General features: G+C 31.5%; 1 protein-coding gene across 9 annotated transcripts; it reads right to left on the reverse strand.

The window, feature by feature from the left end:
• Positions 1-1707: 1707 nt before the first annotated feature.
• LOC100265382 (uncharacterized) lies at positions 1708-15141 on the reverse strand. Of its 9 annotated transcripts, none has more exons than XM_010663616.2 (10): positions 14547-15141; positions 12300-12452; positions 11746-11907; positions 11514-11619; positions 10786-10968; positions 9345-9510; positions 7841-8166; positions 7157-7246; positions 6820-6893; positions 1708-2108 (listed from the first exon to the last, which is right to left on the reverse strand). In XM_010663616.2, exons 2-9 carry the CDS (start codon positions 12312-12314, stop codon positions 6826-6828), a joined length of 1116 nt encoding a protein of 371 aa, XP_010661918.1. In that variant the 5' UTR covers positions 12315-12452; positions 14547-15141; the 3' UTR covers positions 1708-2108; positions 6820-6825. The 9 variants fall into 9 exon arrangements, with proteins under 9 accessions (XP_010661918.1, XP_059599252.1, XP_059599254.1 ...); XM_059743269.1 differs by having other exon boundaries at positions 11746-11898; positions 14547-15053; XM_059743271.1 differs by lacking the exon at positions 1708-2108 and adding an exon at positions 6291-6338 and having other exon boundaries at positions 11746-11898; positions 14547-15053.
• Positions 15142-19404: the final 4263 nt, after the last annotated feature.

The following is a 19404-nucleotide window of genomic DNA, read 5'->3' on the forward strand; positions in this document are numbered from 1 at the left end:
CTGAATTATACAATCACACACAAAATTCAATGAACTTGAATGCCTTGTGTACTTAGTCCTCGAATATTTATTCATCTTTCAAACTCCATGCCCCAATTTTCATTGTCAATCACAATTCATCTCAAAATTGAAATCTTGGGCTTTTTAACAAAAGTTCAAGAAAAATCTAACCAATTAGTTCTCGATCATCATCCTATCATCTACGATATATTTTTTAAAAGATTAAGAGTGTGTTTGATAATGATTCTAATAAATATTTTTAATTTTTTTTTTTTATACTTGAAAGATAAAAAAATTTTAATATTAAAAATATTATAAACACTTTCTAAAATTATTAATATTTGATGATGATTTTAGAAAGTGTTTTTAAACTTTTATACATTTAAAAAATTTTATCTTTCAAATATTAAAAAAATTACAAATACTTATAAAATTGCTATCAAACGCACATTAAGTTTATTATAAAAACAGATAAGAAAACATGGCATTTGATAGTGATTAAAGTATCATATTTTTATATTTATTTTTAATAATATTTTTAAAAAATATTTAATTAATATAAAAACAATTATGATTGTTAAAAATCACACATATAACCTTATTTTAACCTATTAATATATAAAAGACGTAAAAAAGAATTAAAAATTTATAAACTTTAAATCTATTTTTGATATTTTTGTTAATCTTTTTTGAAATGATGTGTATTGCATTAGCATGAAAACAACAAAACTTTTACATGACCTGTACACATCTGATAAAGAAAGCTTATAAATGGCCTGTACACATCTAATGAAGAAAATGAACCCAATCTTGCAGTAGGGTTCAAAAAAATTTCTAGCTGTCTGGTTTTTCATAGGGATACAGCCATCATGGGACCATGAGGAGGACGCTCATTCGGATAAGGAACAAGTTCGATTTCGAAGTGATTCTTAGAAAGAAAAACGTTTAAAGTGTGTTTGGTAGTTTTTTTTTTATTGAATGTGTTTTTTTTTTAATAGATAGAATTACTTGTTAAATAATTTTTTAAAAATATTATAATGATTTTTGAAAATTATATTTGATTTTTTAAAATTTTAAAAATATTTTTTAATTTTATTTTTTAAAATTAAATGTTTCCTAATTGTACCCTAGGATTTGTGTGGATGGTGAGGCCCTATGCCATGTATTTGTGCCACCTCAAGTCCGGGTTTTCTTTAAGAGTAGTGTATTTTTTTAGAACTCGAAGCATAAAAATAATAATAAATTTATAATATTTTTAATTTTAAATAAAATTTGTTTTTTCAAAAGATAAGTTCGGTATAAAAATTAACTCTTCTCTCCAAAAGATGAATTCAATGTAAAAAAAAGTGAACTCAATATCTTTTTTTTTAAAAAATGATATCATCTTTTGAAAAGATGAAATCAATGTAAAAAGGGAATTCGTCTTTTCAAAAGAGAAATTTAGTTACAAAAAAAATCATTGACGGTAGTTTTGTTTTTATTTTTTAAATAATTATATTTCAATAATATTTTAAAAATAACATTTTTATTATAAAAAAAAAAAATCCCATCCTATGTACATGAAAGGGATTTTATTTCGTAACAAATTTTTAGTACATTTTTCTTCTTTTTCATTTTTATTTTCTTATGCTCCTTCAAATTAATACTCAAATATTATGGATTTTGCAGGAGAAATTAAAATAAGAATAACTGTAGACATCTCCACTGTGAAAAGCAAAAGCGTGACAAAATCAGTCATCACCAAATCATATATTGAAAATCTAGATAAACTGGGCTCGAGAGACCTCTTTCTTACTTAATAAATAGTGCATAGATCTGATTAACAATCAGTTGAGAATCGCCATACACTGTAAGAGGATCAATCTTCATCTCCAAAGCTATACCAGCTTCCTACTTTTCTGGTGAAGATTGGACTGGTTGAGCTGCAAAAATTTTCATATGCTGTGACCCAGGATTCCCCTAGAAGGGCACTCACAGGGCATACCAGGACTCTGGAAGTAGAGCAACTCTTTTGTGGTAAGTCGCTTCGGGATGAACACGTTAGAATACAATTTTATGAGGTTCCATGAGGAGAGCATCTGTGGAAGTCAAATGCATGATTCCGCAACCTGTAAACTATTTGGTATTAATCATGACCCCTCTAGCTGGTATGACGATAAACAACCAAGTCGTCACTTTCATCTACATATATAAAGTGCAATCGAGCAAGCAGTCTTTTATGTAGTATGATCAATCAAGCCTCCCGCTGATTGCACGGCCATTGATTTTTCATTTTTAAGAAGCCCCTCCAAACTAGAATTCAGGAGTTTTTCCAACTATACCCAATCTAAAAAAAAAAATTGATCATAAAATAAAAAGAAATAAATTTAAAATAACAATAATTTCTTGACTTTAAATCTTTTTTTTTTTTTTGTTCTAACAAATTTTCTGAAAACTAGACATAGCTTAAAGCTTTTTCAATCTTCCCTTACCGGCCTAGGATTGCTATTGAATCCATCAATGTGGTCATAACCAAAATGAAGTGTTGAGGTAGTGCAAGCTGATCTAATGAGCCAAATGTCACGGACTGTTTGTTTGGTGTCCGTGACTGTAGCGAGGTGCTCATCAAGACTAATATGTTGACTAGTTTGAGCTGAATGTAATGGGAATTACTCTAGGGAAAGGATGTGTATGCGATGTTAGAATGCTTCTTCAAAGTTCAGGCAGGCCGACCCAGTTGAGTTTGGGGAGTTGTCGCTAGTCAAGGACTTGACAATGAAGAGGAGCTTAGTCATCTCCTACACAAATTGGTCGGGAGCTAGTGTCATTCCCCTGATGAGTCCATGGCAGGACGAAACCAATCAGCATAGTGGCATGAAATGCATAGTGTGCAGGCTGAGCCCCTTTGATTATTGCCCATGGGGTCGTCGCATGGGTCATGTCGCTGCATTGGAACTCTAGGCCCGTGACAAGTTGGTACCAGAGCCCAGTTGCGAAGCGAGCATTGTGAAGGAAGCATGTCGGGGTCCACCGTTAAGGACACTAGTGAGCAAACCCATGGAAGGGAGACCGAGCCTACTGCACAAGACAAGGGTAGGAAGGATAAGTCTCATGATGTCGTTGCTAACATGGAGACAAGGTTAGTCAAGGTGGAGCTAGCTATGGCAAATACTCAGGAGGGGTTGGACTTAATCAAGCAAGGCATGGAGAAGGGTGTAAAGGATCTTAAGGAACATATCCAAGACTTTCGTGAGGGGATGCTAGTCTCTCAAGTTCAACCAATGTCACATGAGGAGTTTGTGTCCTTCCAAGAGAAAGTCTTGAGCATATTTGCTAGCATGGAGTCAAGGATGGAGGCCTTGACCACCCGAATAGAGTCCCGAGACCAAGAGGTTAGGCAAGAGTTGGCCATTTACAAGGTTGTTATCTTGGCGCGGGTCATGGCCACATGGGAGGCATCTAAGGTGGAGGTGTCGAAGCCACAAGGGTTTAGTGGCAAGCGAGATGCCAAGGAGTTGGATAACTTCTTATGGCATATGGAGTGATACTTCGAGGCTATCGCACTAACTAATGAGGCGAATAAGGTAAGGACTGTGACCCTCTACCTTAATGACACGGCTACTCTATGATGGCATCGGAGGTTCGTCGATATAGAGAAAGACATTTGCACCATAGAGACAGGAAGACAGGAAGACTGTAAAAGGGAAATCAAAAGGCAATTCTACCCTAAAGATGTAGCCTATCTAGCTAGAAAAAACATGAGGCGTCTCAAGCACACAAGCTCAATTCGTGACTATGTCAAGGAGTTCTCTTCGCTCATGCTTGAGACTCCTAATATGATTGAGGATGAGTTGCTATTCAACTTCATGGATAACCTGTAAGGGTGGGCCGAACAAAAATTAAGGCATTGAGGTGTTCAAGACTTAGCCACTGCTATGGCAGTAGCGGAGTCTTTGATAGATTATAAGAGGGAAGACTCCTCCAAGATTAAGTGTTCGGAGGATAGCCACGTCACGGGTGGGAGAAACAAGGTTTCGAAAGGCCACAATGCTCCTAAAACGGGATCAGGCAAGACGCCTAACGTCCGAGAAGGAAGGGGTAAGGCGGAATGAATGAGTTTACGCCTAAAATCAAATGCTTCCTATGTTATGATCCACATTGGGCACAAGATTGTCCAAAGAGAAAGGCGTTCGGTGCCATGATTGAGGAGAAATAATAGGAAGATGAAGCACATATGAGTTCAATGCAACTACTGGGTGCCCTCCAAGTCAACCCAAAGCCTAGTACGCTTAAGACCTCCCGTCTATCAGGGGTGCAAGTAAAGGAGGCAAAAGGGGAGCGAGCTGAGGTAGCCCACCCACACATAAACTAGGTCACCAAGGGAAAAGTGAACTTAATGGGCATGAGGAAGCAACACTCCAAGTGTCGAAAGCGCAGGTGCCTGCATCCATCTGAGGCCTCACGGGAAAAAGAGATGAAGGATATCCTGGTTGAATGGGTCACCAGGTGTTAAGGGGTCCCTCCTATGATAGAGTATCTAGTTCGATGGAAAGGACTACCTAAGCGAAAAGCAAACTGGGAATGTGTGGATGCCTTAAGAAAGTTCTGGAAACACATTAAGAGGTTTCAAGCTGAGGCAACGACGGGGATGTCGACGGCATGGGTGGGGGAGAGTGTCACAAGATGCTCCAAATGACCCTCCCCTATGGGCTTATATAGGGGCAGGAAGCTTCTAGAGACCCCTAGAACCATCTACACTTAGCTATAAGGTGGAAGAGTGTGGAAGCTTCTAGAAAATGCTAGAGATGTCCACACATCTCTACACTTGGCTAGGAGATCACTGGAAAAGTGTGGCGTGTAATAAAATCTTCCAAAGTCAACTTGTACATAGCCTTATACATAGACTAGTGTAGGAACTTCTAGATTATTCTTGATTTACAAGGAATCCTTCAAGGTTCTAGAAACTTCCTAAGGTGCCTATAAATAAGTAAAGGCCTCATTTGGCCAAGGCATCACCAAAATCACTTTCTAACCAAACAAGTGAGCTTCCAAGCAGTTGGAAAGCATAGCCTAACAAGCCAAGCATCGGAAGTACAGTTGACTTAGCAAGATAAAGTGTCTTAACTTATCTAAGTGTCGCACGAGCTTAGAAAAATACTAAGTCCGTGACATAAAGGCTAGAATCCTCTTATAAATTTAAGGCAAATGGAGTTGCAGCTTCTCACAACCTAAGGGTCCAAATTTGGGCAAGTTGACCCCTAACCTAAAACGATTTGGATATTTGGATGGGCTTAAACAATTATTTTTTTAATATTTGAATTGGGTTTGAGTTAGGTTCTTTGAACCAAAACTCAATTTGGATTCAATTGAAAGTTCTATATTAATCCAAATCAAATGTAATGTTTTTATAATATTTATAATCTATATTATCTTATATAATAATATTCATTTTTTTTAGTTATAGTATATCATTTTAAAAAAAAGATATATACAATTATTTTTATTATTTTATTGTTATCACAATTTTTTAAAAAGAAATATTATAAATCAATTTTGAATCACACAACCTAACCAACACAAATTTAATTTGAATTCAACCTGAGATTAGAGAAATGATGTTAGGTTGAACCTGTGTTGAGTACCCAAACCAACCCAAACTCAACCCTAGTTGAGAGAAATAATGTTTGATTGACTTTGTGTCGAGTATGTTAGATTGGGCTTTTGTTGAATACCTTGGATTAGAAGTCAAATTGAATTCGATTGGATTTAGATTGATCATTTATTAATTTGTGTTGGACTAAAAATAACTACCAATGCAACCAATCTAACCAAGTTGCAACCTTATTTCATACCAATGGTTGAGGACTGATTATTAAAAAACTTCACTCTTAATCGTATGTTACATGAAAATGGAGAATAGTTGAAAATAAATTCCCTAATTTTTTTAGAACAAAAATCTATTTAAAAACTAAAAATTCACACCTTATTTTATGAGGTTTTAAATATTTATTAAAAATAACTTTTATATATAATATTTTTAAAAACTAAAAATCCACATCTTATTTTATGAGGTTTTAAATATTTATTAAAAATAACTTCTATATATAATATTTTATTTTCCATCAGACTCCACATTTATACAATTATTTTTTTAAACATTGAAACCAATTAAAGCATGTCATCAGAAAACACCATATTTTCAAAATAGTCCTCAAAAACCTATTTTAGAAACAATTGACTTATTCTATTCTCAAAAAAAAAACAAACAAACAAACAAACAAAAACAAAAACAAAAAACATCTTGAGCACTATTTCCGAACTCTTCTATTATAGTATTTCCACAAGCTTGTATTGTTCTCCTAGTTCGAAGGAAAAGGAAAATGGTGGAAATCAAGAAAGGAGTACATTTAATTCTTATTTAGGCAATCTATGAAGAAGAAGAAAAATGTCACCATAACAAAAAGGGGAAATAAAATGGAAATGATCCAACCAATTTGAAAAAAGGCAAGCATTTGTTTTAACTTTACAATATGCCTGAGATTTTTGAATAATGATGTCTAACATCCACTGTGTAGAGAAGGCACTACGCATAAAAAAATAAAATAAAATAAATATATGAAAAACCAAGATGATGATAAAAATAAGATAACCAGCCTCCCTGTAGACATGATAATAAAAAGACAACTAAATGAATGTTCAAATGGTCTAATTTGTCAATGGCTAGAATCCAGAATTGACAGTAATTAGATGATCAATGGTTCAGTTTTCCCGTCTAGATTTTGCTCTTACATGAACCTTACCCTAGTCTAGTTATTCAAACAGAGAAGGGGTAGGCATCACCTTATTCTAGGACTTCTCCTCATCTGATTGGGCATTTGGCGGCCCTGGGACAGAATCGACAAAGAACTCCTCGACTGGAACAAAATAAAGCAATTACCATAATATCACACATCAAGATCATGAAGAGAAATTAGCATGTACTCTTAGTATGGCCGGAGTCACTCAATGAGGTTCACCAGATTTTATTTTGTAGTCTCAAAATTCCCCTTTTTTTAAAAAAAAACTCCTCTTGAATTGCTTATAACCATTCCATTTAGATACAAAATCATGTGTCTTCCCAGATGGAGAATTTGCATTGTGAGAAAGAAAATAGGACAGAGATGCAATTTCAAATTACCTATATCCTCTTGCTCCGGAGAATCAAGCAAAATGTCTGAATCAGAACCCAGAAAGGGAGAACCGGGGTAGTTTCCCAAAGCTCCTAGATCTGCAAACGATTTCACCACAAATTATCAAAACATGAGGTTGCTCATAATGGATTACAAAATAATCCATGCAGCAGCAGTGATATACCATATACCTTCTCATACACAGATTAAGTAGAAGTGTTTTTAGGAAAGTTACCCATCAAGTGCTTCTCCAAGAAGCGCTACAAGTAATTTTTCAGCTTTATAAAAGTGCTTTCTGAATTTCTCTAAACGCCTGATTTTTCTTCAGAAAATTTTTTTATACTAAAAGAAAGCCCAATCAAATAGACTCTAGATATTAACTGTTTCTACACATGTAGGATATCAGGATCATAAATCTATCATGCCACACCAGTATCAAAGCTATTTGTTGTCATAATAAAACCATAAGAATGAATTTGCCACCAATGGAAAAGCAAAGTTGGTACTGTGCTACTAAACATTTTTTGAGGATTCATATAATATATATACATACACAAAATATAATGGACATCTAATCATTTTACACAAGGGTAAAATGATGCAACATTAATAATGAGTAACATAACTTACATTGCACAAGCATGTAACTGAATATCAGATGGTAGTTTCCATTAAGAACAAGCAAAATTTACCTCCTAAGTTTGATAAATCTGCTGTTAAATCTGAAAGACTGAAATTCCATGGAATCGGAGCCAAAGCTCTGAGGGAATCTCTAGAATTCCCAGGCCCACCATCTGGAGGAAGCTGCAATCCTACTGAACTGGCCACATCAGATGTAAATGCTGTCTCAAGTGCTGATGCCTCTACTCCCATTCCTGATATATCTGATGCAGTGAAGGGGAAATGGCCACTTGATGCAACTGAAGTAGGACTAACAGGCATCTCTGACATGGATGACATGGCACTGCTTGGTGGAATAACAGGTGCTACATCTGCTGTGCTGGTGTCCCTCACCATACTTCAAAAACAAAAAAAACAATTGCCATTAGCAGAACTTCAAGGAAGCAAAACATAAAACATGTTAAGAAAAACCAGGATTACGTTTCCATTAGCAACATTTTGAACATGGACCAGCCAATGTCCCCATAGGATGCAGTTTATAAAGAAGATAACATTTAACAAACGATAACATAGAAAGTTTTTTTTTTTTTTTTTTTATTGTACAACATCACAATTTCTAATTTCTAATGGAAAACCATCATATCAGATTATCTTTTCCATAAGCTGCATGCTTCTTGTTTAATACCAAGGAACATGAGTCACACCTGGAAAGGGACTCTTAAGCAGTCTGATATATGCATCCCATGTTTACATAATTATTTCAGTGTCCAGCTGACTTTATTCATTACTTAGAAAGACTAATTTATCCATTGAGCTATTGTTGACTGCTACAACTTTGACATACAAATGAGCACTACCCTTTGCATAGGCATTTACAAGCACAAAAGAAAACATGGTTGTTTAGCAGTATTAATGCAGTTGTTAATTGAATGCAGTCACATGCTAGTCGCATGCTAGAGTACAAAGATATCTGTATATCAAGAGAGTTGGTAGACTACCAAGCCTTTCCTCTTTCAATCCCCAATTCTCAAGATCCAAAGGGTAACCCCAAGTAAACTCTATCTTTTGTTGCATCCCATTATTATTTGAGTTTTTGTGAGTTCTCTATTTCTGTATTTCATGCATGGCATTGGTGGAACTGGGAAGATTTAGGATCATCCTTGACTTCTAAGTTATGAAGTTTTTAAATAAATAAGGAATCTCTCTCTCATCCCTCTAAATAAGTAGGAATCATATGGTTAATGTGTGTAAATTTTTTTAATTGACTCTGAATTTGCCACTTTTATCATCCATAAATAGATCAATAGAAATACATAATCAAAATAGACGTCAGCTGAAAAATATAAATGGAAAGGGGATGGGAAAGCCTTCATGATTTTGGGGTAAAATATTGTTCATTAAGTGGGTACTCAGAGCAAAAGGTGAAGGATGGGTTTATTTCTGCTGCATATTTGTTTTCATCCAACACAACTTGTCTCTCTATGCACCACTAGTTATCTTATAACACAATGGTTAGGGCAAAAAACTGGAGCACTTATTAACATACCCTAAGGTCAAGATGGAAAATTTTCTTACTCATTTCCGGAATTCATCCGCATAGGGTGGAAATTGCCTGGTGCAGGGACTCCATTTACAACATGACAGCTGGATATTCCACAACCCATGGAATCAATATGAGGTTGACCAGGAGCCGGGATAGGAGGTTGTTGAAGAACGGGATATCCCATTGGTAAGTTGTTAACTGCACCGAAAACAAGCAGTCTTAAATAATAATGATAAAAATCATAAAATGATACCAAAATGCCTAATAACCATATTAAATTGGTGATCATCACCAAGAGAGTTCAGCAATACAAAAATTTCATAGATAAGAAACTTATGACAATATGATCAAAGAGCAATGTGTCCATAGTCAAGGAGAGGTTTTATTGATATTCCATAGGCTTAAGGATACACAATTCAATTAAACAAAAAGTAACATCGAACATGAGGTTAACTTATCAAACAGTACAAAGGACTAATACTACAAATTTCCCTCAAAACAAGTTGTCAAAATAACTGCAAACCAAAGATATTTTGCATGCAGGAAAACAAGTGCAAACTTTTAGAACTGGTATCAAGGAGTTTGAGTAATGAAACCATATTGGAATTGAAGGCAACATGTGCAAACTTTTAGGACCAATATGGCTGAGTTGAGTATGAACACCATATTTGAAAATCACCACCAGCTGGCCTGCATAAGTGCATGACACACTTTAAATGGTCCCGAATGAGATTGAATTTCGTAAGCACTGATCTATAAATCAAGATTACCTTGTCTAGTCCATAAATTTGCATAACTAATAAGCACTCTATCTCATGAGACATGAAAGCATCCTGCCTACCCTCCCTTGCATGACTAATGAGCACCATATCTCATGAGACATGAAGGCATCCTCCCTACCATCTCTCACAAACTGGAAAAAAATATTAGCATGCAAATGACAACAATTTATAAGAGCATCCAACTGTATTAGAATGTTTTTTTACTTCTTTAACTTGATTAGAATTTTGGAAGAGAGGTTACTGTTGAACCTCCAAAACCCCACAAAGGGATACTAAAAGGGAATATGAAGTTCTGTTATCATTTCTGTTCATCTGGTAAAAAATTTCATACATGTTAAAAAGAAATTTAGTTCATGGTTTTCTTTTCTTTTATAGGAAAATAGATAATATATTAAGAGAACAGCACCTAACAATAAGAGGTGCACCCAATGTACACTGGTGGTATACAAAGAGCTCAAAAATTACAGAAAACGTCTGATCAAGATAGCCCACAAGAAGACCTATCTATTCACATTTTAAGGCTATACAAAAAATCAAGATTTTCAAATTAAAGTCAACACAGCAATTAGTGTTTTTTTATGATGCTATGGATCATGAAAATAGTTTATATAACAGTGCTCACACAAGCATTGAAATAGTATAGGTAATTTGAGCTTTTGCATGACTATAAAATTGTAAAGTCAATACTTACCAGGCATGGGATGGATTCCATTCTGTATGGGCGCCAAAGGAACTTTTGGAGAAACATGATAATTCGTGAGATGAGCCTGATGCTCAAGCAAATGATTAAACAAAATGATTTGTTTCTTCAATTTTAATCTTATGTAATAGGCCCTGAAAAAATCAGCATTTTCTTCTTCCAACTTCTGCCATACTGAGTTAACAAAGAAAGAAGAGGACATCAGAAAACAATGCTTGCTTGGAAGCATTAGACAAACAAATATCATATTTATTAGGCAGCTAAGCTTCTCAAAAGACAAGTTTATCCTTTATAAGAAAACAAAGGATAAACTTCTTATCACGTCAAATTTAGTTTTCCATCACATCAAAGAAGACATCAGACAATATCTATATTTTTTATCACATCAAATTTAGTTTCCACTTTATTGACTCTTGGGCCAATTTCATCCAAACACTCTAATAATGGGAAACCAGCCACTAGTTACAAGGCTCCAATAAGACTAGAAGAGCCCTATCACAGTCAGATGCAATGCAACTCCACCCAGTTGGAAAAGTGCTCGCCTTCCTAAGCAAGAGTGAGGAAGAAAAGATTGACGAACCATTAATTTAATAACAAACAGAATTTCTTACATGAGCATAGATTTAAAAGAAATGGACATAATAGTTAACCAATTAAGATGATAAAATATGTGGATGTTAATGATTTTGGACTTTATGGAAAGGCCTGCCAATGCCTACCCAAAGTTGTAAATCCAGGATCTATCCTTGCACGACTCAAGAGGGTCTTCACCACTTCATCCCTGTTCATGTACAACTGTAGGCACCGTTCTATCAAATTCTGGACCTGGAGGAAAGTTTTTGCAAAAATTATTAAGCCCGACATAAGAAACAGATTTGTTGAGCTCCCTTTTGGAGATCAACACAAAAAAAAAAAAAAAAATCCATTAGTAGAAAGCAAATAATGTCTTACAAGTTCAATATCTTCACGCGAAACTTTCCTGCTATCATTGCTTGAAATGCATATTGAACCTGAGTCTGCCACAGGAGCCTCTGCTGTGTTGTTCTGGTGGTCACTTTGGGACTCATGTGAAACTTGGGTTGAGGACTGTATTTCCTGTGCACTCTGTGAATCCTATGGAAGGTTTCTTAGTGTTGGTCAAGAACACAAATGCAGATCAACAAACCATTTTAAGAAAAGGTTTTAAAAAATTATGCAAAGAATTGCACCATGACTGGGGTCAACAAGCAAAGCTTAGGAGGTTTTTTTTCCCTCCTTTTTAACCAAGGGGTCACAAATGCTAATCTTCCTAATCACATCATGTGTGTATATGAATATTATAGCCTGATGACATTCCTAAAAATGTTGAGGTCTGAGGATCATGTTCCAACTCAACTAAGTTGTTTTAAGTCCATTCATCAAGGGATAGCATCTAGACTAAATGAGTAACTGACTCCTTAACTCAATCATGTGAGAAATAAAAATGCAAAATTTGTACTAAAGACTGGAAAATATCAATGCAGAACCTGTAAGGTCTTCATTACATCTGAATGCAAGTTGAACTCATCTCTCTGTTTAGCTCAGGTATCTCCCAGCTGCAGCTAAGGTTGTCTGATTCACTAAGTTCAAAAGTTTGCATCTAAATCTCTAATACTTCATAAAGTTGAGACAGTTTTCGCCTGGAAATAAATGAATTATGAATATATATATATATATATATATATATATATATATATAGCACCATCAGGAGAGAAGCACATGGAAAAGCAAAATATGCAAGTATAAAATTATAAATAGCAAATCACAGTAAAAATCAATCATAAAATTGGAACACAGAAGAACAAAATACTTGTAAGACTAAAATAAAAGTCAACTTCAAAAACCATGCATTTAATTAGAAACTTTTGCAGGACTGAAGGAAATCAATATTATTTGTTTTGCTAATCCTCACCTGAATTCTCTTTGTGAAAAACCAAGTGAAATTATAAGCAATTAAAAGCCTTCTCCATTTTCCTACAACTTGTAGCATGAAATGCATATTTCCTTCATCTATTACAAAAATGCTTCAAAAGTACGTAAATGGGTAGATAGGGAGGGAGGGAGAGAGAGAGAGAGAGCATTTTAACATGAGAGGCAATAAAAGATAGCAAAATGTGGGGAGGTGATATGCAAGAGAAAGGGTTATCCTGTGATTGACGCATATGAGTGTGAGGTCATTCATGTTGGGTAGCTCATCCAATGAAATGTTTTTCACCCAATAAGACCAAGTAACAAGGCTCACTCATGTCGGATAAAAGTCAATTATCAAAACCATCATTATCACTATTCATCTCCTTCATCACAAATAACACTACTATTTCAAGGTGAAGAACCAATTATTTGCACAAAATCCAAGTTGCATAACAATATTTGATGATAATAATTAAATGGAAATCATGCCTAATCTTTCATAAACTCGATACTAAAAAATTTGAGAAATATAATAAAAGAACATAATGCCACACCCCAATTTAATGTACCATTGGCATCATAAAAGTTATAAAAGGTAATGAAAAAGATGAGGAAAACATTCAGGCTTATGAAAGGAATATTTCATAGCTTTTTAAGTAACAAATCAAGTTTAGAAATTTTGACAAATTCACACACTTATAAGCCCCAGGCTTATGAAAGGAATATTTCATAGCTTTTTAAGTAACAAATCAAGTTTAGAAATTTTAACAAATTCAGACACTAATAAACCAGACGATTAAAATATCCACTGATTAAAACATTCAGGCTTATGAAAGGAGTATTTCATAGCTTTTTAAGTAACAAATCAAATTTAGAAATTTTAACAAATTTAGACACTAATAAGCCAAACGAATAAAATACCCAATCAATCACTCTCACCAATTCACTTTTATAATGAATAAAGCATTCAAGCTTATGAAAGGAATATTTCATAGCTTTTTAAGTAACAAATCAAATTTAGAAATTTTAACAAATTCAGACACTAATAAACCAAACGATTAATATACCCGATCAATCATTCTTGCATGCTGCACAAAAAAATCACCAATTCAACACACCCTATGCTTCATCAACATTGAAAGACAATAATTTAACAAATAAACTGTTGCAAATATATTAAATAATTAGCATTCCGATATCCCAATTAGCAAGCACCGTCTCAAGATAATATCTCGCACTAGTTTTAAATATTAGCCAAACAAGAACAAATTATAATATAATTAAAATATATTTCCTAATAGAAAAGGGCGTGATGAGATATACCGACTGAAGAGCCTACCTAACTTTTTGCTGCCTGAGAAGACTGAGGAAGATAAAATATAATATCATATAAAATTCTGTGCTATTTTCGTCACAAATTTTTGAATACTTGTCTCAACTAACGCAACCATTTCTACTGGCGTCGGTTGAGTGGAAGGTGTTGCTTTCTTTGTTCACAAATTAAGAAAATCTAGGATTCAAATAATTAACTTCTCGGTTGATTGGGTGCTAAGAAATCGGATAAAAAAGAAAGAAAAAAAATAAATTAGTTTTTACGCTGTTTTGCATTTCAAAATTGAAAACTAAATAATTGACTCCACTAAGCTAAATAGTCGCACAAGGCTCAGATAGTCAAGGTTTTTGCTTGCACGTCTCTCAGAAAAACAAAACTGGATTCCAAACTCCAAATCTTTAATTCCTTTCATTTTCTTCCGTTTTCTCAGCAAACAAACGGCGGGTAAAATTAAAACACCAAGCGAAAACAAGAATCAACAACAATTTACCTTTCACCGTGCTTCCGAAAATCTCTAAAAACACGCTTCGTTTCGAGGGATTCCAAAACCCTAGTCCTTCAGAGCTTCGGATTCAAAAATAAATAATAACAAATGCACAACATGTTCCGAGAATCTAGAAAAGAACACAAATTCGAGGCTCAAAACATCGACAACAGCTACAAATCAAGGAACCGCAAATGAGCATGAAAGCTATATGTATAGCATTGAGGTTTCTGCGATATTTTGCGAGAAATCTGAAGATTCATACATAAAACTAAAGAGGAAAAAACAGAGATTTCGATTCGGAAGCGTTTGAGTTGAGATCAGAAACGAAAATTTGGATGAATCGAGCGAAATTTGAGTGAAATGGTTGAAAATTTTTCTCTATGCGTTGTGAGATTTGGTGTGACAAAATGGAGAGAAGCTGAAGAGAAGCTGAAGAGAAACTGAGAGATAAAAATCTCACCAAACAGACGTCTTCTTTGTTTTTGGCCTTTATACTTTTTATTTTCTCGGAATATGAAAATGAAGGAAAATGAGGTGGTTAAGGACATGTTTGGGTCGTGTGTCCGGAGAATGATTTTTCTAAATTGACAAAGGGCCCACTTTGCCAGCTTTTTTATTGCTTAAATGCCCTTTTGCACTAAAGTTTGGTTTCTATCAAAGTAAAATTTATATTTTTATTGAAAATAACATATTTATACGAGACCATTTTCAGGAAAAAAAAATTATAATTTAAAACGTAAAATTCTTTTTATAATATTTTTGGAAAATTTAAAATCGTATCTCACATGATTTTGATATTTTGTGGGAATGCATATACTTGTTTTTTAATATTTTTCTAGATATACATCCTTATGATTAAACCATTTTTATTTTGGAAAGATAATAGGTTAGCATTTTTAATATAAATTAAAATTAAAATTACTTTAAATAATTTTTTTAATTAATTTAAAAATATTTATCAAATATTAATTTTAAAAAATACTTCAAAACATTAAGGTTACGTTTGAGAATAATTTTAAAAAATATTTCTAATTTTTATAATATTTAAATAATAAAAAATTTAAAACATTAAAAATATTAGAAGCGTTTGAAAAAAGTCGAATTTGAAATAAGAAAATAGAATGAGTTTTCGCTTCCAAACAAGGCCTTGGTTATTGAATCGTATAAAATGGGACAAAAGCAGGGATAACGCCAGAACGTTCTTTTACTGTGTCCAATCCGGTTCGGGTAGCATTAGCCAATAATTTCCCAAAATTACGTGGAAATAGCAAAAAAGTAATGGGCAATACTTTAGACACGGCTCAATCGGCTTGCGGCTCTAGCCTTTCAAGCCGACTTTATTAGTCACAAGACTTTTGTCGTGTACTTTAAATCCAATTCACCACCGTCACCTTTTCAAAAAACAAATATTTAATTCACTATTATTAAATTCATTTTTCTTGAAAATAATCAATGACATACAATATTTATAAGATTATAATATTTATTATTTATAGTATTTAATTTACCATGATTAAATTCACATTTTCCTGGAAATAATCAAAGAAAAGACAAATATTTATAAGATTATAATATTTATTATGTATAACATTTGGGATATTTTTTTCGCACAATATAATATATCCTAATAGTTTTTGCTCAAATCTATAGATTTTTTTAGTGAAGCTAGTACCCAAAAAATGCAAAAGGGAAAATGTGAGGACAAATAAATAAAAAGAAATTGTATAATAAAAATAATTTTAAATTTAATAAATTATTTTTATATATTATTTTAGAGTTATTCCATATATTTTTATATACTATTTCATCCCTTGTGATAAAGATGAGTAATTTTATCCCATTTGAGATTTTGTTAACTATTTTTTCTATCTCTCCCATTTGCTAATAGTATGTTTGACAATGATTTTAGAAAGTATTTATAGTATCTCTAATATTTGAAATTTTTTATTTTTCAAGTATTAAATATGTTAGAAATGCTTCATAAAATCGCTGTCAAATACACTTTAAATTAACTCAAATTATAAGTTATTGGATGGAATTTTAAATTAATAGTAATTATATATATATATATATATATATATTAAGATACATGAGTGAAATCATCCCTACTTATTTTATATAAAATTAATAAAATATATAAATTATGTTTTATGTATTATTGAGATTAAGGATTTATTTGGTAATTATATTCAAATACAATTTTTGATAATAATTATTGAAAATTTTTCTTTAATGTTTTATAGAATAAAAGTTTATTTAAAAACTTATAATATTTTTAACATGTTTTTAATAATTTAAAATATGTCTTAAAAATTATTTGTATGTGTATTGTTTTATTTTTAATCAATTTACATGTTTATATAATTATTTTTTGAAATAACTTTAAAAAAAAAAAGTGAAAATAACATAAAACAAATGTTCTCTAAAAGCAGTCTTAAGAAAAAATTAGAAAACAATTTGGATTGTTAAACATGTTTTCATGGTATTTTATTATGAATAATATAAATAAATAAAAATGAAAATAGTTATCAAATAAATCTTAAATAATTTAAAATTTTAAATTAAATTTTTAATAAAGTAGAAAATTTGTCATTTTATCTATATATGGTGCTTATAGGAAACCAAAAGAATATTAAGAAAAAAAAATAGAAAAATTATTTTTTTTTCTATGTTTATCCATTCATCAAGCCTACCAAGAAGGTATTAAGAAACGTATAAAAAAGGCTAAAAAAATATTTTTTATTTTTTTATTTTTTTATGTTTGGTTTTATAATAAAAATAAAGTATATAATTAGTAGCGTATTATTCTATGAAAAATTTATATTTCATATAATCTCCAAAATTAGTTTCATAATATATATATATATATATATATATATATATATATATATATATATGACGTGCCAGTAAATCTATTTAACAATCTAAGGTGACATTTGTTTTTTTATTTAATTATAAATAGAACCTTACTACTTAATAGTATTAAATATTATGTTATTTATTTTTGTAGTATTTTATTTCTATTAAGTATTAAAAAGTAAAAAAAATTATTATATTATTTTTTTCTATTTAGAAAAAGTCACATATTCTGGTTTTTTCTATTTAGTAAAAAGTTTATAATAAGTCATGAAAAAGTAAAAAAATAAATAACCTAAGTTCTAAAATTAAATAGTTTTCAGCAAAAAGCCAAAAAAACAAACACCACCTAACTAAAATCCTATATTCAAAACTCGAATAATTTTCATATTTTTTTAATAATTCTTTGGGATTCCGTAACCACCATCTCATGCTTTTCCACTTAGGATTTAGGATTAATATCCTATAATTTAACCGTCGTAGAAAGAGGTTGTGGCCACGGCGGCGCCACCATCATCAGCACCTTTTTAAAGCATTTAGAATAAAAAAAAGAGAATAAAAGAGTTTTTAATTACGGGATCTGAACAAAATGACAAATAATGAATTTGATGCAATCCAAGTTGGCCATTGTTTTATTCACATTCCACACTTGCATCTACCCAAATGATTTAATATTTCTAACTTTATTCTTAAATTGTTTGATTTATTAACTTTATTGTAAATTATGATTTTATGCAATGTATATGATTTTGAGTAGTGGGGAGAAAATAATTCAAGATTGTAAGTCACCACTTGGGAATGTTTTTTAAAACAATTCTCAAATGATATTTTTTGAATAAATTTCTATTTGAAAAATCAAATATAAAAAATAATATTTTGGGTTTTATTTTTATAATTTTTTTTTTTATAAATATTCTATACATTTTCAATTGTTGTTAATATAATTCTAAAAAATAATTAAAATTTGATCCTAAAAATGATGGGTACAAATTAGATTGTTTATTTTTTTGTCAAAAGTCTATGAAACTTATTTTATGAATTTAAAAATAAATTTATATTCTAAAGAATCAAAAATTATTTTTAAAAGTAGTTTTGGAGAGGAGCCAGGGGTTGTTTGGGGTGGCATTTCACTTTTGTGTTAGCAAAAGAGAAATAGAGACAAGTTATTGGTGCTGAGTGATTGAATTTTTTGTTTGGAATCATATTTTAAAAGGGTCTTTATTAAATATAAGAATAATTTTAATATCTTAAAAGATTGTAATTAAATAAAAATATTGTTTGACAACCATTTTCAAAATTAGTTTTTTTTTTTCCATAACAAAAAATAAATGAAATTTCTTTTAACAATTCATATTCAATTGTATATATATTATATGCTCGAAGTTCAAACATTTATTGTTCACTTTAAACTAGTGTCACAACTTTAAAATATATATATTGGATTAAGAAATACTTATACTTATATAGTGTTTATAAACTTTTTTTTATTTGAATATCACAAAATATTTTAAAATAATATTTTTTAGTTATTTTTGAATGTTTTCACTAATTTTTCTGATTGTTAGATATACAAATCATTTTTAAAACATATTTTAAAATATTAAAAATATGTTAAAAATATTTTAAATTTCTAAATCAACTTTTGTTTTCTAAAACATCATAAATTAGTTTTCAAAAATTATTATTGAAAACAGTTAACAATGAGGGGTTTGACACTTTTGGCAACACTCTATATTTTTCGCTACATTTGAAACAAAATATAAAATTATTTTAATTATTAAATAGGTTCAATTATTTTAATATGTAACACGAGCACAATCTTTCAAAAATTTTATATTTCTAATATAAACTCAAATAAAGTAATTATCCTTATTAATCATTTTCTTAAATATAAAAGATCCCCCCTACATGAAATAAATTACGTCGGAATTTCATAGTGGATTGTTGATGCCTTTGTTTGGCCAAGAATATTGGATACTATTCCAAGTAACTACAAATTATACGT

The sequence above is a fragment of the Vitis vinifera genome, chromosome 15 (assembly GCF_030704535.1).
Source record: "Vitis vinifera cultivar Pinot Noir 40024 chromosome 15, ASM3070453v1".
Lineage (NCBI taxonomy): Eukaryota > Viridiplantae > Streptophyta > Magnoliopsida > Vitales > Vitaceae > Vitis > Vitis vinifera.